The 21,358-nt window shown below is 42.3% G+C and overlaps 1 protein-coding gene across 2 annotated transcripts; it reads left to right on the top strand.

The window, feature by feature from the left end:
- Positions 1-233: 233 nt before the first annotated feature.
- Positions 234-21,121, top strand: KIF3A (kinesin family member 3A). 2 transcript variants are annotated; one of them, XM_062587325.1, is made up of 19 exons: positions 234-288; positions 1,468-1,750; positions 3,129-3,273; positions 3,513-3,597; positions 4,102-4,207; positions 5,008-5,147; positions 5,263-5,460; positions 5,849-6,023; positions 7,315-7,422; positions 9,051-9,122; positions 11,052-11,060; positions 13,325-13,481; positions 14,375-14,555; positions 14,890-15,000; positions 15,784-15,909; positions 17,087-17,140; positions 17,284-17,352; positions 17,548-17,672; positions 18,186-21,121. In XM_062587325.1, exons 1-19 carry the CDS (start codon positions 283-285, stop codon positions 18,232-18,234), a joined length of 2,199 nt encoding a protein of 732 aa, XP_062443309.1. In that variant the 5' UTR covers positions 234-282; the 3' UTR covers positions 18,235-21,121. The 2 variants fall into 2 exon arrangements, with proteins under 2 accessions (XP_062443309.1, XP_062443308.1); XM_062587324.1 differs by lacking the exons at positions 9,051-9,122; positions 11,052-11,060.
- The last annotated feature ends 237 nt before the right edge of the window (positions 21,122-21,358 follow it).

The raw sequence follows: 21,358 nt of genomic DNA, 5'->3' as shown, positions 1-21,358 counted from the left end.
ACGCGACGCGCCCCGCCCCGCCCCGCCCCGCCGCGGCCCGGTCCCTGCCGCCGCCGCCATTGGCTGGGGCGCGGCACCAATGGCAGCGAGCGGGCGGAGCGGGCCCCCTGCCGTGCCCGCACGCCATTGGCCGCGCGGCCTCCGCAGGGCGCGGGGATTGGCCGCGCGGCGGGGGCCGCCGGGGTCGGGCGCGGGCGCAGGCGCGCGCGGCTGTTATTGTTCCGCTGTGCCGCCGGCGGGTGCCTCGCGCGCGGCCCCGCCGCCTGCCCGCGCGCCGCCGCCATGCCGGTGAGCCCCGCCGCGGGGAGGGGGCGCCGCGCCGCGCCGGGCTGGGCTCCCGCAGCGCGGCCCGGCCGGGGAGCCCGCAGCAGGCCGCGAAGGCCGAGCTCGCCTCGCGGGAGGCCCCGTCCTCGCCGCCGCGGGGCCGCTGCGCCGTTGCCGAGCAGGGAGCGCCGCTGTCGGCAGGCACCGGGCGAGGGCGGGTTCGGGCTGGGGGGGGGGGGGAGCCTCTGCCCGGCTCCGGCCGAGGCCCGGCGGCACCGCGGCCGGCGCTGCCCCTTCGCCGCAGCGTTTCAGCCCGTGCCGGTTTCCCCAGGGCGGCCGAGCAGCCGCAGAGATGCGAATGACGGTGCACGGAGAGGGGGGGGGAGGCGCCGCCGCCGCCGCCCGCCGTGACTCACCCGTGCGGCGGCTGGTTTTGGAAACCTGCTCGCTCCCGCGGGGGTAGAGCGAGGCTCGAGGACCCCCCCTCCCCTCCGCCGGGGCGGGAGTCGCTGGCTCTCCGCGTCTAGCAGAGCGGCAGAAGCCGTTCCTGGCCTCTGCGAGGAGTCGAGCCCGGTGGCCGCTGTGGGAGAGGTGTCTGAGGGCGGCTTCTTGCTGCCGTTCTAGGTAGCTGGCTTGTCAGTGGGAAGAGGCTTGGCTGCAGCGCCCAGCACCGAGGAGAGGTGTTGTGTTAGTGTCGTAAGCTTTACTAGGTGAAATGAGTTGTGTATTTATGTCATCAGGAAAAACGTTTGACATCATTAATCTATTTGGTGAATTTTAACGATTTATAAGATTCAAATGCTGAATTAAAAAAAATTGAACATTCTTTTCTTTCACACAATGGTTATAAACATCAGTTCTGAGACATCACTGATTAAAGCTTATAACTCAATTTAATTGTTTGCAAGCAAGAAGCTATTTCCTGAAGAAATTCACAGATGATCCTGAATATGTTATCATCAAGTTTACTTGATCAGTTTCCATGTTAATGAGCAGAAGGTTACATTAAATGAATAAATACATGCTATTCCCTCTGATTTAATTATAAACCAGTTCTAAGTCCCTGCATTCATGATTTTTTGGGGAGATGTGCATGTCTATTTAAGTTGACACAAGTGTGCATGCATGAACACATACATAAGTCGAATGCAGTGCCAGGTATGACAGTCTGTGTGTGCATGTGTGTGTGTTTAATAATTGTAGATCAACAAGCCTGAGAAGCTGGACAAGCCGGAGAGCTGTGATAATGTGAAGGTTGTTGTCCGGTGCCGGCCTCTGAATGAACGAGAAAAAACTACAGGCTACAAAATGGCAGTCAACGTAGATGAAATGAGAGGAACTATAACGGTTCATAAAACAGACTCATCCAATGAGCCTCCCAAGACGTTCACATTTGACACGGTTTTTGGACCAGAGAGTAAACAGCTGGATGTCTATAATTTAACTGCAAGACCTATTATTGACTCTGTCCTAGAAGGATACAATGGTAAGTCCTGTGTAGTTTTAAGTCAAGGATCCCATCTTGTATTCTTTCTATTGTTAGAGTTCCTGCTGATCTTACTGGAAACTTCCCCAAGTGAAGGCTGTAGGCCCTGTGTTGTTTCTGTTGCAGCCTTAACTTAAAATAGCCTGACTGCTGAAGGTACTTGCAGGTCTCCACCCACAATGGTTGTGCATACTATAATTGTTAAAAGTGGGAGATCAGTGATGAGCGAGACTCAGCTAAGGTTGGTTAGCTATGTTTTTTCATTTTTTTTAATCCACTTGAATCTTTGCAAAAGATACGTTTTGTTTCATTATGGGAATTATTGAGGGCATTTAAGTTTCAGTAGCCAAGCAGCTGCTGTGGTCCTGCAATAACAAGGTGTACGTACCAGACTTGTGCATATATAATAACTGCGTTTTCTTCTCTAAGCTTTGCTGTCTCTGGCTAAGATGACTAGTTAGATAAATCTGCTCTACCTCACAAATAATCGGTTGCTTATCACCACTGGGAAGAGTGTGACCACTGCGTGTGTGTGTGTTGTCTGTCTGTTATGCATGTACAAGTAAATGTACTTTGTAAGGGAAAGCAGATGGTGGTAAGGAAGTAAATTACTACTTTTCATAACAGTATGCTGTGAGCAATGATAAGTTACAAAGTTTTAAAAGGTTTGTGTAAGATGCATAATCTGCTCTTAATATGCTCATAATATGCTCAGATTTCAGCTGATTTAGAATTCAACTTCTTTGAATCATAGATGCATGTGCTTCATGAGCTGTGCATAGATTTGCCAATCAAAAGAAAAGTCTGCTTGGAGTTTTCAGCAGTGCAAGGCCAAGTTTAAGAAGCAGTGTATTTCTGGAGTACTGGAATCTCAGATTTTCTTGATGTCTTCCTATGCAGACTGACTATCTGGTCTGAGTTGTAGCTGCACCAGCAGGTTTAGAACTGGGCTTGTATTGGGGCCTGCATTATAGAAGCCTCACTTTGTTTCCACTGTGGCTTAGTATGCTAGAAATAGTTGAGTTTTGCATTTGGTGCATAATTCCTCTAATTGAGTGTTATTAATTGGTCTTGTCTTAATTATTTATGTGTGAAACCTAAGTGTACTTGCACTCTGTTTTTTAATCACTCTGCACAGTTTTAAAATGAGCAGACTTTGTTTTGTAGATATCTTGCAGGCTGGATAAAGCAGTGGCTCAACTCTGCTTGCTGTGGTTGTCCAGCATTTTTTATTTCTCGTAGGCTTTGTACAATATCTCCTAGAGAAGCTGCCAGGTTTTAACTCTAATACGAGAGGTTTAAGTGGTATCAGGCAAAGAAGTGATGAGGTACAACAGCAAAGTTAGCAGCTTCTAAGTTTTACTTTTCTGTACTTCAGGCACTATTTTTGCATATGGGCAGACTGGAACAGGCAAAACTTTCACCATGGAAGGGGTCCGAGCAGTTCCTGAGCTTAGAGGAATTATTCCCAATTCTTTTGCCCATATATTTGGTCACATTGCCAAGGCAGAGGGGGATACGAGGTAAATATTATCTCTTTATTGCTTCTGTCTTTTTGTTCATGCGCTTGTGGTAGAATCCCTGAGCATGGCAACAGCAACTGAAATGCTCCTCTGCCCTAGCTGAAAGACTCTTACTTCAGCAATTCTTATCTGATTAGCAGCACTGCATCAGTATACTGCTGCTTTTTCTTTGCACTGTGTTTGTGTGCGTTCGGCTTCAACAAATGCTGAAGGTCTCTAACCCACCTATTCATCTTCAGGTTTTTGGTTCGTGTGTCTTACCTGGAAATTTACAATGAAGAAGTGCGAGATCTGCTAGGAAAAGACCAGACACAGAGGTTAGAGGTGAGCCTGCTGCTGTCAGCCTCTGATGCTTGTCTGTTTTAAATCAGTGAGTGATCTTACATCTTTTTTTTTTAAGATCAGAGACACTCCTTGAAGGGGGAGTGGAAGGCGGAGCTCCTCAGCACATCAGCACTTTTTTAGATATACAGTTGTTGGATCTGTAAAAGTCAAGTCTCTTGACTTCTCTGAATCCTTTCCCTTTGGTCAGTTGTGCAGCGAGAAACTGTCTCTCATTTGAGCACATGCAGTTCCAACTCAGATGTCCCTGGCAATATTTCTAGAAATTAGAGGGTGTGATTTGAAGTCACTGTTCCCCACCAGGGGGAAACTGGTGGAATACTGTCCTGCATGATTCTTCCTTAGCCACTCTGATTCAGAGCACTGGAGTATTTTATGTCTAAACAAGAACCTGGAGGAGTAAATTACTGTATTGTTACAGTGCCATTGAAAACCACTATTCAGGGCTCTCCTAGGGATGCTCCATCTAAACTATTTCTCTCTTAGGTTAAAGAGAGACCTGATGTGGGAGTTTATATCAAAGACCTATCAGCCTATGTCGTAAACAATGCAGATGATATGGACAGAATCATGACTCTGGGCCACAAAAACCGTACGTAGCATTGCTGTGGGCAGGGTTTTAGCTCCACTGTGTCAGATTGCATTACAGGGTGAGGAGTTGGTTGTGAGACTCCAGTAAGAAGTTTTGTTCCTAATCCTAATACAGGAAAGCTTTCTCAGCTGAGCAGAACAAGACGGATCTCTTGCTGAACTCTTTCTGTTCAGGGATAGGTAAAGAAGGCTGAGGTCTCCCACATCAGCCAGCCCCAGTGGGGGCATGGCGAAGACGATTGCCTGCCATACAGTGATGTTAGTGAGCAGTGCTGGGCTGATAGCGTCTTGGCTCTTTTCCTCTTCCAGCTCTGATCAAGATGAGCAACAGCTAGCCTAGTGTTGTGCTGTGATTAGGAAGTGGTTTGTGTTTTCTTGAAGACTTCTTAGTTAAGCCCAAATCCTTTTATAGACTAAAGCTCTGACTTACTGTTGCTCCTGGCATGAATTGCTTTGTCTCAATTTTCTCAAAATACAATTGTTCCGAGGGATCAGCTGGGAATCCCTTAGGCTGTTGGTCTTTGCAGTTTAAAAAAGAAAAACAAACAGGAACTCCCACTGCTTTTGTTATGGGAGCTTGCTGTATGCCTGAAGCTACAGCAAGTAACAATGCTGCTAACCCAGACTGGAGATGTGCTACAACTTCAAAGCCCACATACAGTTTGCTGCTGAGTCTGAGCATCCCTTTTCAGTCCTCTGAAAAACGGGGTTGAGCAGAGATATGCAAGTGACTGACAGCAGGAATGTTAGGGAAGTGTGTGATTCTGCAGGCATCATTGCTCTTTTTCTTCCTCTCAAAAGGTTCTGTTGGTGCCACAAACATGAATGAGCACAGCTCCCGTTCACATGCTATCTTCACAATCACCATTGAGTGCAGTGAGAAAGGGGTTGATGGAAACATGCATGTTCGCATGGGCAAACTACACCTTGTTGATCTTGCTGTAAGTAGGAGCAGCCAGATCTGCCATAAGTGTCTAGTGTGACTAGGGCTTTTCCTAATGGGTTAAGGTATCTATTGCATTTTTCTTCATCTGCTTTCTGTTACTCCCATTCCAGGGTTCTGAAAGGCAGGCAAAAACTGGAGCCACAGGACAGCGATTGAAAGAAGCTACTAAGATCAATCTTTCTCTTTCCACCCTGGGAAATGTCATCTCTGCACTCGTGGATGGCAAGAGCACTCACGTACCCTACCGTAACTCCAAACTTACACGGCTCCTTCAGGATTCTCTTGGGGGCAACTCCAAAACCATGATGGTAAGCTGAAATGCCTCTACCATTGTCAGCTGTCAAGCTGTGTTCTTACAGGGAGAATAAGACTAATTTGTCATGAAAACAGCCTGGCATTCACCTGTTTTTTTCAGAGCTCTTCATAGTTTAAAAAACCTTGTATATGCTTTTCCTGTCCTTTTTCTTTGCCTGGGTACAGAAGGGGCTGTTAGCATTGTGCAAATTAATGCATGTGCATGTGATTGAATGGAAACTCTGCTTGGGCAGGCGACAGCAACCTTAGTATGGAGGCAAGTTTGGGGAAAAAATGGCATTGAGACTTGCAGAGCTAAGGATAGGTCCTTCTGAAATTACTTGTTCTGGGCTCTGACATTCGTGTTGTTTAACAGTATCCTCTAACTCCTGTGTGTGACAGTGTGCAAACATTGGTCCAGCAGACTACAATTATGATGAGACTATCAGCACTCTCAGATACGCAAACAGAGCCAAGAACATCAAGAACAAGGCCAGGATTAACGAAGATCCCAAGGATGCTTTACTCCGCCAGTTTCAAAAAGAAATTGAGGAGCTTAAAAAAAAATTGGAAGAAGGTGAGATTCCCCTTGCTCCTAGTGTTTTGTAGCTGGTAGAGGTCACTCTCCTGACTTCTGTTTTGTGACTCTTCTCCGGAAGAGGTGTTCCTGTAGCTGAAGAACAGCTTCGAGGGGGCGAGTGTGGCTTAGTCCCAGCGGAGCCCCAGGTTTGCCCGCTAGATGGCACTTGGCACTAGGGTAAGGTCATGGCTTCTGGGGTAGTTTAGGTGTGCCTGGGCTTTGCCTTGTGAGCAGGAGGGGTCTAGGCACAGCTGCACACTGTATAGGGTTTTAAAAAGCACAATAATAAAAGGTCAAATGTCTTGTTTGAGGAGGAGAGATGCAGTTTTCAGGAGGAAAAAATGAATCAGGTTTGTGGAGCTGGATGTTTGAAGCACGGCACAGAGGAATAAGAGGGTGCTTTAAGCCCTGGAACTCAGTGGACTTGTGAGACTATTAATCCATCAGCATGCAAAGGCTCTGAGAGAGTTTTTCCTAAACAATGTCCTTGGCACATCACCTCTGTCTGGATTTTACCTCTTTCCTCCAAAAGCTTTCCCTCCCTGCCAACAGTACAGAATAGCTGTAGCAGGAACTCCATATTGATTGCTGCTTAGAATCTCCCCCATTCAGGAGAAGCAGGAAATTATTGGTAACTCTTTATTGTTGGTTAGGAGCTTGGTATAGCAATTTCTATCCTTGGCAGGGGGAGGGTGACTTGTTAATTTTAGATTTCAAACTATAGAACAGACAGCCTAATGTTTGTTAATGACACTGGGAGGCCTGGGTGTTAACTGCTGGACTTTGCTCTGTTTGGCTTCCAAATTCAGCCTGAAACATCTCAGCATCATGTCTGCAGTAGCAACAATGATAAACAATGGTGAAACTGGTCTGTTTCTCAGTTAGCAGCTGTACAGCTTCATGTATGCAGCTGTATGTTTAAGTAGCAAGTCTGAGTGAACTTTGCTCATCTGAGCATTTTCTCTTGCATCTCAGACTGAAATGAAGATATTGGGAGATCTTACTAGGAAGACTTTAGGTCAACCCTTCAGTAGTCCAAGGATGCTTTATTTCCAGCTAAAACTGCCCATTTGAGCTTTCACATAGATATATGCTGACTTCACAGCATTATGTGGCTTGTCTTTTCCTGAGTCATCACAAGCCCTGTGTCCTCAGCAGTTAGTGACTTCTGCAGCTGCTCAACAGCTAATATCAAACTCTGCTGACTTTGGACAAATGCGGCTGTCATAATACTGAGCTGATATATGGTGAAATAAACTGCATCAAAAAACACACTGTTTTGTTTTAGGGGAAGAGATTTCTGGCTCTGAGACCAGTGATTCTGAAGAGGAGGAGGAGGAGGAGGATGATGATGGGGAAATTGGAGAGGATGGGGAAAAGCGGAAGAAACGACGAGGTAAGGCAGTAAACTCCTGGCAGCTCTTGGTGCCGCCAAGCTTCTCTTACCCAGCAGCTGGTGTCAGAAATGGCAGTCAGAGCCAAAGGGACAAAAGTGCAGTTGGAGGGCTGCCCTAGTGCCGCTGCAATTATCATGCCTCTTCTAGAAACGAAGCTATCTGCTGTCACTGTAGATGGGCAGCTCCAAGTCTGCATAGTATCTGCTTCCACTTGGGTAATTGTGCTTGCGGCAGCATCCTCTTACGTGGTGATTCCCTGGTTGCTGCAGGGTGGCTGTGTATGGCTTGTTACTTTGATTTCAAACACTTGTATTATGGAACCTGCCATGCTCACAGAGGTGAGAGGAGGAAGACAGCAAAGACCAATGGTAGGTAGATGCGGTTTTAGTAACTGTGGGAATGGTTGGAGGGGAATTCTAGCTATGGTTTAGGCAAGGGATTCGTTTGTCTCATGGATGCAACTGAGTCTTCATTCTAGAGCAATATTTCATATTGCTAGGGGAAAAACATGACTTTGGAGTGTCTATGTCCTAGCTTAAAAGCCATATGGGAGCTTCATGTACATCTCTTGGGAGCACTCTGAATGTTCCCATGGGAAAGTTTGCTTTGTCCTGCAAGTCCTACCACTGCATAGTGTGTAGACCACAAGGAGTACTGCTGAACGTAGAGCTGCAGATCACTGTGACATGAAAATCTAGGAGAAGCTGTGGCTTCCAGGGAGCCTGCTCTGCCCCTGAAACCTCTGTGGTTTCTCTTTACAGGTGGCAGAGAAGTTGTGCTCAGTGCTAGACCTCAACTTCCAGCTTCTTTAGTATGTTAACTTCAATAAATTGCCTTTCTATCCTGAAACACCTACATTTGTTTAAATAGCATTGCTGTATTAAATGCACTTTCTTCATTTTGATATCTGTCCAAGCAGAGTCTTAAATGACCTCTGTCAGAGGGTCCTTTGCTGGCCACTGCCTTTGGTATAAGCTGTAACACAACTTTTACTATTTCCCTGCCCTCTGTATTTTCTAGTGGCAAGAAGGTTGACCCTTCTCTCCATCAAGAAAACCCACTACCCAGTCCTCCCAAGAGCATCCTCAAAGTGGTACTTGAAATGAGTAGAGGACTGATAGCTCTGACTTACTCAACTTTCAAAAGCTTTTGTAGTTAAGTTTCCCAAGTAAGGGTACTATTCAGCAGAATTGTGCTCAGTAAGTGTTCTTTTGTAAGCTGATTCTGCCTTCTAGAGGGAGAAGTGCATATTGCCATGTATGTAGGACTGGAAAGGACTACAGGTCACCAAATCCTCTGCTGCTGATGTCTGTGGCCTTTTCCAGTATGATTTTGGTTTTCTGTGCTGTTGCTTACAATGCAAACAGCCTTGGCATGTTGTTTTAAGTTATAGGCTGGATAAGAGGGGTTTTAACTGAACTGTCTGAGCATGCTATTTTGTGCTGGTAAATGGTGGCTTTGCAAGCTGAGTCTGGGAGGGATTCTAGCAAATGCTTCCTTATGGAAACATGTGCCTTTTAAAACCAGTTTGCTGCCTTTCTGGGTTTCTTTCCTTTAGAACTAACTTCCATCTGCATGTTTCTTCTTCTCTGGGGGTTTTTCTGTGGGGCTCGTCTCTGTTTTCCAGGCAGTAGCAGCAGCAGTAGTTCAGACTCTACATGCTCTGTCATAGAGAAACCTCTGGATAAATCCTTCACTAGTGAGTGGGAGCTCTTAAGTCCTTTAAGCTTTGGTCTTTTCATAATCTGCACACTCCATTTTGTAATGCCACACTCTTCCCTGCTGTGTCTATTGGAAGGATAAACCTGAATTTATAACTTGGCTAAAGCATGCTTTTCCTTTGCTGCTTCCATGCTTGAAACAATTTAACATGTATATTGTTAGCTAAACACTTGAGAGAATATGAAACAATTTTGGTATGTTGCTTGAACAAGATCTAAAGAAAATTAGGGAAAAGTATGTTTAAAAACAAAAACAATGCACACTGCTTGTAACTGCTGAGTTCTAAACATTCCCTCGTTTAAAATGTCAGGAAAGAAGCCTGAGTGAACTCTTTCAAGGCAGATACTACAATATGAGCACATAAGAAAACACAGCGCATTCTGTATGTCCAGCTGTCAAAGTTGTTAGACTGTTTTCCCAGTTAGATGTGGAAAGAGTAGAACAGTTGACAACAACACTACATTAGCTTTGTTTATGCAAGAAAAACTCAAACATTTTTTTGGTTGGCTTTACTTTGGCAGACTTACCAAAGGAAAAAAAAGTTTAACTGCTCCAGTATATTAAGTGCTTAGCTATTGTCAGGCTTAGTTCACAAGGTCACAAGGAACTGGGATTCTGGGCTGCCTGTGAGGGAAGCCTAGACTGCTTCTCACAGATGAGACCTTGTCCCTTTAAAAGCCCTACAACTGATTAAGGGTGGCTTTTGGAGAGGAGGGAAAAAAAAGGTAAATCAAATCCCAGGCTGTGGCTTGTAGGAACTTAGCCACTGTTGTACTTTCCTTGTATAGGAACTTGTATATTACTGTCCACCCTCTTCACTTTGCTAGATGTGGAGAATCTGGAAAGTCTTGCTATGTAGTTATACTTCTGTTGAAGTTATACTGGCCTCATTAGTGGAAAGTGTGAGCTAAGAGAAAGTATCATAGTAGTCAAGAAGGTTCAGAGCTTTAGGGAGACCTTTGGTGGGTCATATTATTGTAGGCTTGGAATCTTGCTTGCTTCAAACTTGTTATTTCTAAGTTTGCTTGAAACCTGAATATTTGGATGAGGACAGTTAATAGCAAACTGCTGGCCGCTGTGGCACTGGTAGATCAGTCCATCTCTCGTATGCTAAAGTGAGCTCCATTGTGGAAATTGCACTGGGCTCTTGATTAGGAGAAGTATGGCTGTCTTAATGTGCTTTGGGATATTAACTGTCCTCTCGTGTGCCTTTTTTGCATGTGATGTCTTTCATTCTTTCCCTGTCCCTACTGTGTCACTGCACTTGCTTAAATAATGAAAACTTGCTATATACCTCTATGGAAGCATCAGTTACTGCAAATTAACCTACTAATATCCTCCTGTATAATTAAATAGAGAAATCTTGTGCTGAGACTGTGTGTGCAATTGTCATAACTTGTAAAGAATTGGCTCGGAAACTTGGTTGAAACTTAGAACAAGTTCTGTGTATGCTAAGATTTTACAGATAATCTAACAGAATTGGCTACATTGGAAAAAATCCGAAGTCTCCTATTCAAGAAGAAATCTACCATCTTTGATTGTTTCTTAGGGCATGATTGTTGCGGCAGGCTCGAAATGTTACATTTAGGTTCTGCATTGCATTGAATGGACAGGAGAATGCAGGAGTGAACTGAAGATTATCCTGGATATGCAAAGCGTTTTTCTTTAGTGCGGAAAACCTCCCTGCTTGAGCATAGAATCATGATGCATTGTTTGCTGTAATGGACATTTCCTAGTGATGATGATTCTGTGTTTTCTACTCTAGAAATAAGCATATAAGGTAATGCTGTTCTGATGCTGATGATCTTTGTTCAAAGTGATCAAGCAATAACATATTTTCTTTCCTCCCCTTTTCATACATATGCTGCCTCTCTGCGATTTGCTTTCTACTTCCTCTTAATGCAAGATCAAGCAGGTTAGTGTAACCGATTTCCATCTCCATATAATATAGCTACAGAACTTGTTAAAGGGTCTTACAACTATATCTAGTTTACTTTTTCTCTCCCAAAATTGAGAATATATAGGGCTGTGTGCTGACATGTAAGAAGCCTTCATCTAGCTTATCTTTTCATGTGAGAATCTCTGTACAGCTCTTTCTCAGAAAGCAAAGACTTTAGAAGCTTCTTGACCAAAGATGAACTGGTGAGATCTTTGCCACAGATCAAATACACTTTAAGCATGCTGGATGTTTCACTGTGAAAAACAGCCCCTTCATAATAAATGATTTCTCTTAGCTTCTAGACACTTGGATAATATGGGGTGTTTCTTTCATCTGGGAAAGAACAAAACAAACGATTTCTCTCTTTGTAGTGAGTAAAGGGGAATCTGAGAAATCCATATAAGCTGTGCTCTCTTACCCAAAGTAGTCCCCAACGAGCTCTGTGTTCACCTGCCCTGGGGACTTTTGCCATTACAGTAAAAGCTGATTTGAGACTTGTGGGATGATTTCTGAGAGAGGCTGCTTCAATCTTTGTTCCAAAATCCCCATTTGTTTGGAAGCAGTCCTTCAGGCTGATAGGTTCAGTGAGTTGCTCTGGCTGCTTCCACTGTAACTTCTGAGATGTGCTTGATTTGCTTTAATGGTAGTTATCTTTTAAAGACTCAGCTGATAAGTCACAGCAAGTCTCACTACTTTCAAATCTGGGTAGTCACTGTTAAATAGATCAGACACCATCCAAAAGCTTTCTCCTATTGCTTGTCATTTTATAGGGCTGCTCTGAATTTTCCTGGTGTCTGTAATATCACAGTAATATGTTCTTAGAATACCTGCTTTCTGACTGTCCTCCTTACGGGGTTATCTTGCACAATGAGCAAGAGGGGAAGAAAAATGCTTACCTGAAATTTGGAAAGTAACTCTTGCTAGCCTAAATTTTTGTACATGTAACTAAAGGCGATACTCTTTTTTCCTTTCTAAGGAAAAAAGTTTCCATAGTTCTAAACTAGATTAGAACACTTGAGTTTCAAACTCAGGCTTATTTTTAGGCAGACTTCTTTGTAGGCAGTGTTCCTTCTCCACTAGAGTTTGTTCTTCATGTGGCAGTTCTTGGGGTTTCATTTATAGATTTCTGTGTGTGTGTGTGTATATATATATATATAAAAAACTATATATATTATAATATATATGTAAAACTATATTATAATATATATATTTGACCATGAGCCAACAGTGTGCCCTTGTGGCTGAGAAAGCCAATGGTATCCTGGGGTGCATTAGGAAGAGTGTTGCCAGCAGGTTGAGGGAGGTGATCCTGCCTTTTTACTCAGCCCTGGTGAGGCCTCATCTCGAGTACTGCGTCCAGTTCTGGACTCCTCAGTACAAGAGAGACATGGAGCTACTGGAGAGAGTCCAGCGTAGAGCTACAAAGATGATCAGAGGGCTGGAGCATCTGCCCTACGAGGAACAGCTGTGAGAGCTGGGCCTCTTCAGCCTGGGGAAGAGCAGACTGAGGGGGGATCTGATCAATGTGTACAAGTCCCTGAAGGGAGGGTGTCAAGGGGACGGGGACAAGCACTTTTCAGTTGCCCCGTGTGACAGGACGAGAGGCAATGGGCAGAAATTGAAGCACAGGAAGTTCTACTTGAACGTGAGGGGGAATTTCTTCCCTGTGAGAGTGATGGAGCACTGGACCAGGTTGTCCAGAGAGGTGGTGGAGTCTTCCTCTCTGGAGATCTTCAAGGCCTGCCTGGATGCAACCCTGTGTACCATGCTCTAGGTGACCTTGCAGAGCAGGGAGGTTGGACTGGATGATCTCCAGAGGTCCCTTCCAACCTTACTGATTCTACGATACATATATATATATATATATGTGTGTGTGTGTGTATATATATGTGTGTGTGTGTATATATATATATATAATTTCTATTACTAATTAGATTACTTTCTAGTTATTGTTTTATGTGAAATCAATATATAACTTTCTGCTATATAATAATTTTGTATGTTTATATATTAATGTATAAAAGTTATATACTGTTACTCTTGTATAGGAACTGGTGTCAATTGGGCAGAGTTATAAAGGCATTTGAAAAACGTGGGGGCTCCAAGCTGGGCATAACTCTTGAGTCCTGACAACTGAATTGTTGTTAAATATAGTTATCAACTGAGGAATAAAAGAAAAGTTACTGTGATGCAGAGACTGTTTTTATCTGTGAAATTTATTTTCCCTGTCTCTTTCAAAGGCAAAAAGAAAGTTTCCCCTGATAAGATGGTAGAGATGCAAGCAAAGATTGAAGAGGAGAGAAAAGCTCTTGAAACCAAACTTGATATGGAAGAAGAAGAAAGAAATAAAGCCAGAGCTGAACTGGAGAAGAGAGAAAAAGATTTGCTTAAAGCTCAGTGAGTATCTTGCTGTGAGCAGTTTGTGCAGCACTGTGGATTTTTTCCTTAATCTACAACTTAGCTGTGGATATGGGGAGATGCCTGTAATAAATAGTTCTTATAAACTGAACATCAACACTTGCTGTTATCGGAGTGAAAGAAGGGTTTCCTTTTTGCTTTCAGAGGTTAGAGCAGATGTGAAAGACAAACTTTATTCTTCTACTACAGACTTCATCTAGTAGAGAGAAATGGCCTAGAAACTTAAATGAACCCCTTTAACTCTGGAGACTTGGAAAGAGTAGCGAGTTTTATTGCTCGATTAATGGACAGCAGCTCTGTAGCTAGTCAGTGTGCTTCCAGCAGCACTCTTGCAAGAGGAGATTTGTTTTGTATGTAGGAGTTCTCCACACTGAAGCTGAAAAGGTGCTGAGATCCTGCTGTGACCCATGCAGATGGGGCAGTCCTGTCGAGAGAAGTTCCTCAAACAACAGCCAGCATTCCTGCCCTGACCCCTTCTTGCTTGCTTCCCTGCTACTAAGTCCTGATGGAGCCTGTGCTCCTGCCTCTGGGCTTTACTGTGCTGGCTGGGCCCTGGCAGAAGAAGTCTTGGGGAGGAGGCACCCTAGGTATCCTGACAGTAATGCTGGTGCCTGGTAGTTCCTCACAGAGGGGAATTACTGCAGGAGAGACTTGTCTGCTAACCTGGCTCCATAGAAGTGATGGGAGCTGGAGCTCAGGGAGCTTCCTGCACTTGCTTGCACTGCATTGTTCCACTTAAACCCTTAGCATTCACAGGGCTGGAAAAGCTTGTCTTGTTGCCATCTCCAGTGTAAAATTGATTTGGGCCTGGCTGTCTTGGAAGCACCATAGAACAGGATACGTTTGGCTTTAACATACCTTTCTCTCTCCAGACAAGAGCACCAGTCCCTGTTGGAGAAACTGTCTGCATTGGAGAAGAAGGTGATTGTAGGAGGTGTGGACTTACTGGCAAAAGCAGAGGAACAAGAGAAACTTCTAGAAGAATCAAATATGGAGCTGGAAGAACGACGGAAGAGAGCAGAGCAGCTTCGCAGGGAGCTTGAGGAAAAGGAGGTGGGATGAATACTGTAGCTGTTTAGAAACAGCAATGATGGCAGGGCATGCCACCTTGTGTCAGCATTTTTTCATATGGGCAAACATGGCTCTGCTCTGCAAGCGTAGCAGAAGCTAACCACTTTGGAGGGCACAGACGTCTGGGAGGGCATTGGCAGCGCTCACATGTAGGTCAGTGACTTGTAGCAGTGAGATTGCTGTGGGTGTGAACCAGCCTGGCTAAGCCTGGTCTCCCTGCTTTGGCAAAGGCTTTTTCTCCTCCTGTTTATACTATTGCGTATAGCTTCTTAGATTATGTTAATGTGTGGATGTCTGTGCTAAATCTTGCACACAGCAAGAACGCTTGGACATAGAGGAGAAGTACACCAGCCTCCAGGAAGAAGCACAAGGGAAAACTAAAAAGCTGAAGAAAGTTTGGACCATGCTTATGGCTGCAAAATCAGAGGTCAGTATCTGAAGTGCTCAGCTCATGCTGACCTGTGACTGAAATGGGGAAGAGTTAAGCCCTTGGCTTTGTAACTCTTTTGCAGAGTTTCAGGTTTAGAAGTGTCTCTGCTTTCTCTTTAGTTTATGTAATTCAAAAAGGGCTAATTGAGCCTAATAACAGAGCTGTACTGGGGCACATTGTGGAGCTTTTCTCCCTGCCATGCTGATGCAGGGGGTAGTATGTGGGAGGCCGTGAGACATCCAGAACTTCAGGGAGAAACACTGGTTATTTCTGAACAAAGCAAATTGTCTGCTGGCAGCCTGATCTCCTCTGTGCAACTGCCCAAATGCTCCTCTGCTCTTAGCTCTCCTTCCTTTCTGCCTATTGCCTTCTTTCTCTCTTTCTTTATGACAATGTCCTTTGGCTGGTATCTAGTATCCATGTTTTTACCAAAAACAAAACACACTTTGTAGTATCAGAGAAGTCTTCCTTGATCTTGCGAAGGACATAACTTGTCTGCACATTCTTGATCTGTTCTTAGCTGGTGCAGAGCATGGATTGGCAGAAGACCGATTTATTTTTAATGAAACCAAAAACTTTATGCCATTTTTAAACTTTCTCATCTGGAATGTTTCAGGTGTTTTTTTTTTCAGAGATAAGTATTCTTGTACTTATAGCCAAATTCTGCTTTTATTTCACAAAATATTTCACAAAAAGCAAAAGACTCATGCAAGCAAAAGACTTTTCATCCTGTTGCTATATCTTAAGCTAGCTCTTAAAGACTTGGTTTGTTGTTTGCAGATGGCAGATTTGCAGCAAGAGCATCAGAGAGAAATTGAAGGATTACTGGAGAATATTCGGCAGCTGAGCAGAGAGCTTCGTCTTCAGATGCTTATCATAGACAACTTCATTCCTCAGGACTACCAGGTAAAGATGGAGAATATATGGCTTTGATGTAGGCTTGTGCTGTGTGTACTGAACCCTCTGGCTTTAAATCTGTTGCCCAAAAATGGAATGAGTCAGCTTCCTTCCTCTTCCTTGAGGTACTGACAGAGAACTGAGTCTTAAGTTTTGTAGCCCACAAAATGAGTTGGAGTGAGCCTGAGCCTTCATTTGCTATGGCTCAGCTGAGCAGGTGCAACTGTTAAGCAGCAGGAGCTTGATTGCTTTGTCTGTGTTCATGCTGTTTGGTTTATTAGTCCTGCATGATGTTAAAGTAACAGAAGGTGTGTTTGTCAAGTGTCTTTTCTAAGATCTGGCAGATCTATAATTAAAGTTCAAATGGAAGATGATCAGAGTTAATGAATGCATTTGGCTCAAACTCCCATGATTATGTGAATAATGAATGCAGGATGGCCTGTCATATTTCTCACAGAAAATGAGAAATATTTTTTGATAACTCTGGCTGTTATGATTCCATGATTGTAGAACCTGCTTTACTGAAATATACATCGTGTGTAAGGGCTCTATAACTAGAGTGATATACTAATTCCTGTTCTCTACTGAATATTCCTCTGATTTAAAAAACCTAATTAAATACAGTGAAAATGTAAATGGTATGTTCACTGTGCCCTTGCTCTGGATCAAAACTTGTTCAAAAATTTGAGTTCAAAAACTTCAAAAACTTGTTCAAAACTTGTGGGCTTTTTCACTTTTTAATTTTTACTGTGCTTGAAGCTGTGATTGCTAATGTCTGATATTAGTACAAAGTAGATTTCTTGTTTTCTTTAGTCTTACATATCCAAAGTCTGTAAAATCCATGATGTGCTAAAACACAATGCGTATTATTAGAAATTGTAAAAGCTATATCCCTTAATTTTTGTTTTTACATATTATAGCACTTGTATCCTGATGGTATTGGCGTAACTGGAAACCCACGCTTCAGTGGGAACTCCCAACACACACTATTTGAGTAGTGTTTTCTCTTCTGTTGTCTTGAGAACACATGCAGGATTTTTTGAACACAGTATAGTTAAAAGCAACCTGGAGTGGTCAAATCTGTTCTTGAACAGTTTGTCCAGGCTTTTGGGTTTAATGGTTTGGGAGATGCATCTGGAGTGTAGGTAATGCAAGTCTGACAATTACTCTTCTAACTTCTTCCTAGGAAATGATTGAAAACTATGTTCACTGGAATGAAGACATTGGAGAATGGCAGCTGGTAAGCTGACTGAATCATGTGCAAGTTAATGTGAGCCCAAACTCCTGAGGAATTTAACTGAGGCCAAAAATACCTTCATACAGCTGTGCACAGATTTGTAATATATGTAAAGGATTTTAATTATGGGTCTTTCTTTCTTCAAGAAATGTGTTGCATATACAGGAAACAACATGAGGAAACAGACTCCTGTCCTGGATAAAAAGGAAAAAGATGTAAGTGACTATACCTAAACATGTATTGAACTGTGGAGATCTAAGTTCTATCAGTTAGGCCTATTTAAATAACTATGCCTATTTACAGGAAACTTGTCTAATTTCAATTTTTCTTGTTTGAGATGAGTGTTTTCTAGTGTTAAGGAAGAACTGTTGTTTGCAGTGTATAAAGTGTTTCTAATTTTCTTTTCTTAGCCCTTTGAAGTGGACCTTTCCCATGTTTACCTAGCTTACACAGAAGAAAGTCTGAGACAGTCTTTGATGAAGCTAGAGAGACCGAGGACTTCAAAAGGAAGATCCAGGCCCAAAACTGGTAGAAGGTGAAGAACTTTGGAGTATCAGTATGTAATGGGGGATTTACACTGGGGATAGCTGAAGTTTATACACAGACTTAACAAGCAAGTGTTTGAAGGCGTTTGATTAATGAGAAGACAAAATGTTAAAATGATGCATTGTATGAAGTTTACTAATGCCAAGTATAACAGAACTGAGCAGAGATGCCTTTACTGAGGTAAAATCATGTCCAGAAAGACTTGTCTGTGGGAAGTCTTCTGATGTCCTTTGCCATGTTCCCCTTTTCTGGCTGCTTGTACTCTGGATTAGTTTAGTAAGTGATACATTGGCAGTGTATATACAGTAATTATTGGAGAGTAATATGCTGTTGGAGATTTCAACATGGGCTTTTTAGTTTTGTTTTTGCTTAGTGCTTATTTAAAAGTTAATGCTATGTAGTTTTTATCGGAATCTGTCTAGTTGCTGTCTTTCCGGGACAGCCTGGTAATGTTTATGGCTTCCCCCACACACACCTTCTTTCTTTTCTGCTCTCCAAACAGAAAACGTTCTGCAAAGCCAGGAGCTGTCATTGACTCTCTGCTGCAATAGGTTTGACGGATTCAGAACTGCTATAAAAATCAGTGAGTGTATAATGCTTGGCCACAATATGAAACCCAAAAGAGTAGGCACAGTTTGACAAAGTGGTTGCGAAATCCATACCGTATTGGTATGGACCTTTATTGAAAAAAACATTTTTTCCTTAGTTGCCCATATATTGTATGTTATATTAACATAATGTTAAACTGGTATATATGGTGGTTGTGAAATTCTATGTTAAACAATTGTGTTGTGCAGGGAAACTATTGTTGGCAATCTTAAAGTGTATAGAAAGCAAGGTTCTAGATGTGTGTTTAAGTGCTAGACGTGCTAGCCCAAAGTGGTTGGTTAAAATTTAAAGCTGATAAATCTGACTTATGTTCTGCTTTGCACATAGAAACTGGCGGCTTTCACTTTTTTTTTCTGTTGCACTGTTCTATGTGTTTGAATGTGGTTGCTGCAAACCTATGAGTTAAAAGGGTTTGATGCTCAAATCAAGTTATTTTAAATATTCCTCATTATATCTATGAACTTATTTTATATGAGATACATGTCACATTTTATCCCTTTATTTGCAGTCTTACTATACAGAGTAGTTGTCAGACTTCTGGGAAGGCACAGTATTCTGTTTCAGTGCAACAAGTATGTAAAGTTGTGCTTTTTTTTTTCTACTTGTGTGTAATCTCCTTGCACTGCAGAGATTGGCCTTTGAGGCAAAGGCAAGAAAATACATTTTGTTTTCCTCCTCTTTTTAAGACTGTGTTGGAGCATTGCTCTAGTTGTTTCTCATGCTTCTGACTGAGCTGGTAAATTATTAATTTATATGAATTGTTTTATTGTAATCTTGACAGCAGAGATTATTTAAAGAGAATGTTCTGTTGCTAAAGTCTAGATTCGTCTTGCAGACACTGAGCATTACAATTCCATTTTCTCGTCCCTGCTGCAAAGAGCACTGAACCAGTGCTCTATAAACTGAAGATGAATTTGACTCTCCTGTTAAAATGGGCATGAACTGCCCCTTTTTCCTAGAACAGTAACATCCTCTAAAGTAGTTGATGCTGTCCTTCTCTGTGTAGACTGTATCATCTGTTTCTGGCTATGCTTTGAGAAAATAATTCTGGTCTTTGTTAATAACCATCTATTTGTGGTGGCTGCTCATATTCTTATTTTATATTTATGCTGCTAATACAGATAACACTTTAATATATTACTCTTCTGTCATGGAGAAAATTAATCTCCTTTGGACTGTTACATAACTAATGCTAGAACATATCAGTTGCAGGTATCCTAACAGTTCCTATGCCAGTGTGGTGTTAATTGGCTATAATTTCCATATAGTCTTACTGTTACCCAGAGTTTAAAAAGCTGATATTGACAGGAAAAAATGAGTCCGTAAGTATGACATGATGAAAAACAAGACAAGTCCTTGGGTGTGCTTAGTTTTTGCTAGTACCTGCATCTACAGTTACTAGAACACTCTTGTGAAGTACTTACAGTAGTTAAAGTAGTCCATATCCCCTTCTTACTATTGTGATGCTTAATGGAGTGTACTGTGTAGATCTATGACAGGTGTGAGTTGTCATTTGATGAGTAAAGCTGTTCTTTTAATAGCATGTTTCATACAGGAGAATTTTGGTCTGCATCAGTTCTCAGAACCAGGGATGGTAGTTGTATTTCATTGTGTTACGTTTCCTGTGTAAAGATAACTTGCTGAAGGATCCCTTTTTAAAGGGGTTTCTCCTGACCTGTGCTTTCAAAACCAAGTAAAAGGACAATTTACTATAGACATTCTTGTTTAAGATCATCACTGACTTAGATGTCACTGTGAACCATGACACTGAGTTCAGAATATTTAAATATTCTGAAGGTATATGCTGATCTCTTAGATTTAGTTCATGTTACAGTCTTGCTGCTGAAAACAGTAGTACTTTAGGTATAACTGAGAGAGTCTTAGGGCAGGGGAAATGTGCTTAAAGAAAAGTGTTTGCACATACTTTGAAGAGACTGGCTAGGATTTCATATTAGAAATTAGTTTTCAAAAGCACATCACTTGCTCCTGCAAGAATCTTAAGTAGGACACTACCATGACCATGCTGAAGATGATCGGTTTTGGCTTATCTTTTAACTGTGTTGGGCTCTGTGTCGGTTTCTTTTTTTCTTTTTCTTTCTTTCTTTCTTTTTTTTTCTTTTTTTTTTCCTCCCCTAGAAATTTTTTTTAATTCAGAGAGCCTGGCTTGAAGGTTTACTATATGGGCCTCTCTGTATCCATGGATAATCTGTGAATGTATAATGTACCCATAACCTGTTTTAAAAAGGAATGGCTTTGGTTTGTTTGGGTTTTTTAATTACTTGGCCAATAAAGGTTGTGGTGTTTTCAGCTCAGTAGCTGCTCTATAGTATATCTTAATATCATAAACTAACTTTATATATACCCACACACACACACACACATATATATATATATATATATATATCCACACATATGATGTTTACCCACCTTCCCATCTTGCTACTAGAAGTTCCCTTTCATTCAAGAACATCAACCTTAACATGGAATTTTTCTGCATTCATGTTATTTAGTATTGTTCTAAATGAATTATTTCCTATTTAACTTGTTTCTGATTCTTTAAGAGGGGAAAATTCTCCTTAGTGCCTTTCACTAACTTTCATTGTCTGCGCATGTCCTGATTTTCACCTTTCTCAACAGCTCTATTTAGCTGGTTCTGTATAAAGGGTAAACTCCTAGTCTGTTTATATAATTTGTCTTCCTATTTATTGGCTTTCTAACTGTTTGTTTCTGATTATTCTTAGTTTTCTGATAAATTCATTATACTGTATATTATCAGTATTGTGTCGTTGGAGCATGTTCATACCATAAAATAAAATTCTTGATTCCTAATTCTTTCTATCTTCATGTTTTTTTTCTATTTTATGCATCTAACCCACTGAAAGCTGGGAGAAACGTTAAGAAGGGTGGCTAAAATTGTCTGTGTAGCTCTAACATAGCACTTATTGGAGAAGTTCAGAGAAGTGTAGTTACCCTCATCTAACCATCAGAATGTTTTCCAGATATTAGTGGAGCTGGTTGCCACTGGAGAGAAGACAGAATAAGTCTGTATTTTTACAGATGCAAATT

This window comes from Rhea pennata, chromosome 14 (assembly GCF_028389875.1).
Source record: "Rhea pennata isolate bPtePen1 chromosome 14, bPtePen1.pri, whole genome shotgun sequence".
Lineage (NCBI taxonomy): Eukaryota > Metazoa > Chordata > Aves > Rheiformes > Rheidae > Rhea > Rhea pennata.
Note: the sequence above shows the minus strand (reverse complement) of the source record. Positions and strands in the feature narration are given on the sequence as shown.

Excerpts from the sequence above, each read along its gene's own strand:
- KIF3A (XM_062587325.1), top strand. Across the intron at positions 6,024-7,314 it reads TAAAAAAAAATTGGAAGAAG|GGGAAGAGATTTCTGGCTCT; the intron begins GTGAGATTCCCC and ends GTTTTGTTTTAG. Across the intron at positions 7,423-9,050 it reads AAAGCGGAAGAAACGACGAG|GCAGTAGCAGCAGCAGTAGT; the intron begins GTAAGGCAGTAA and ends TCTGTTTTCCAG.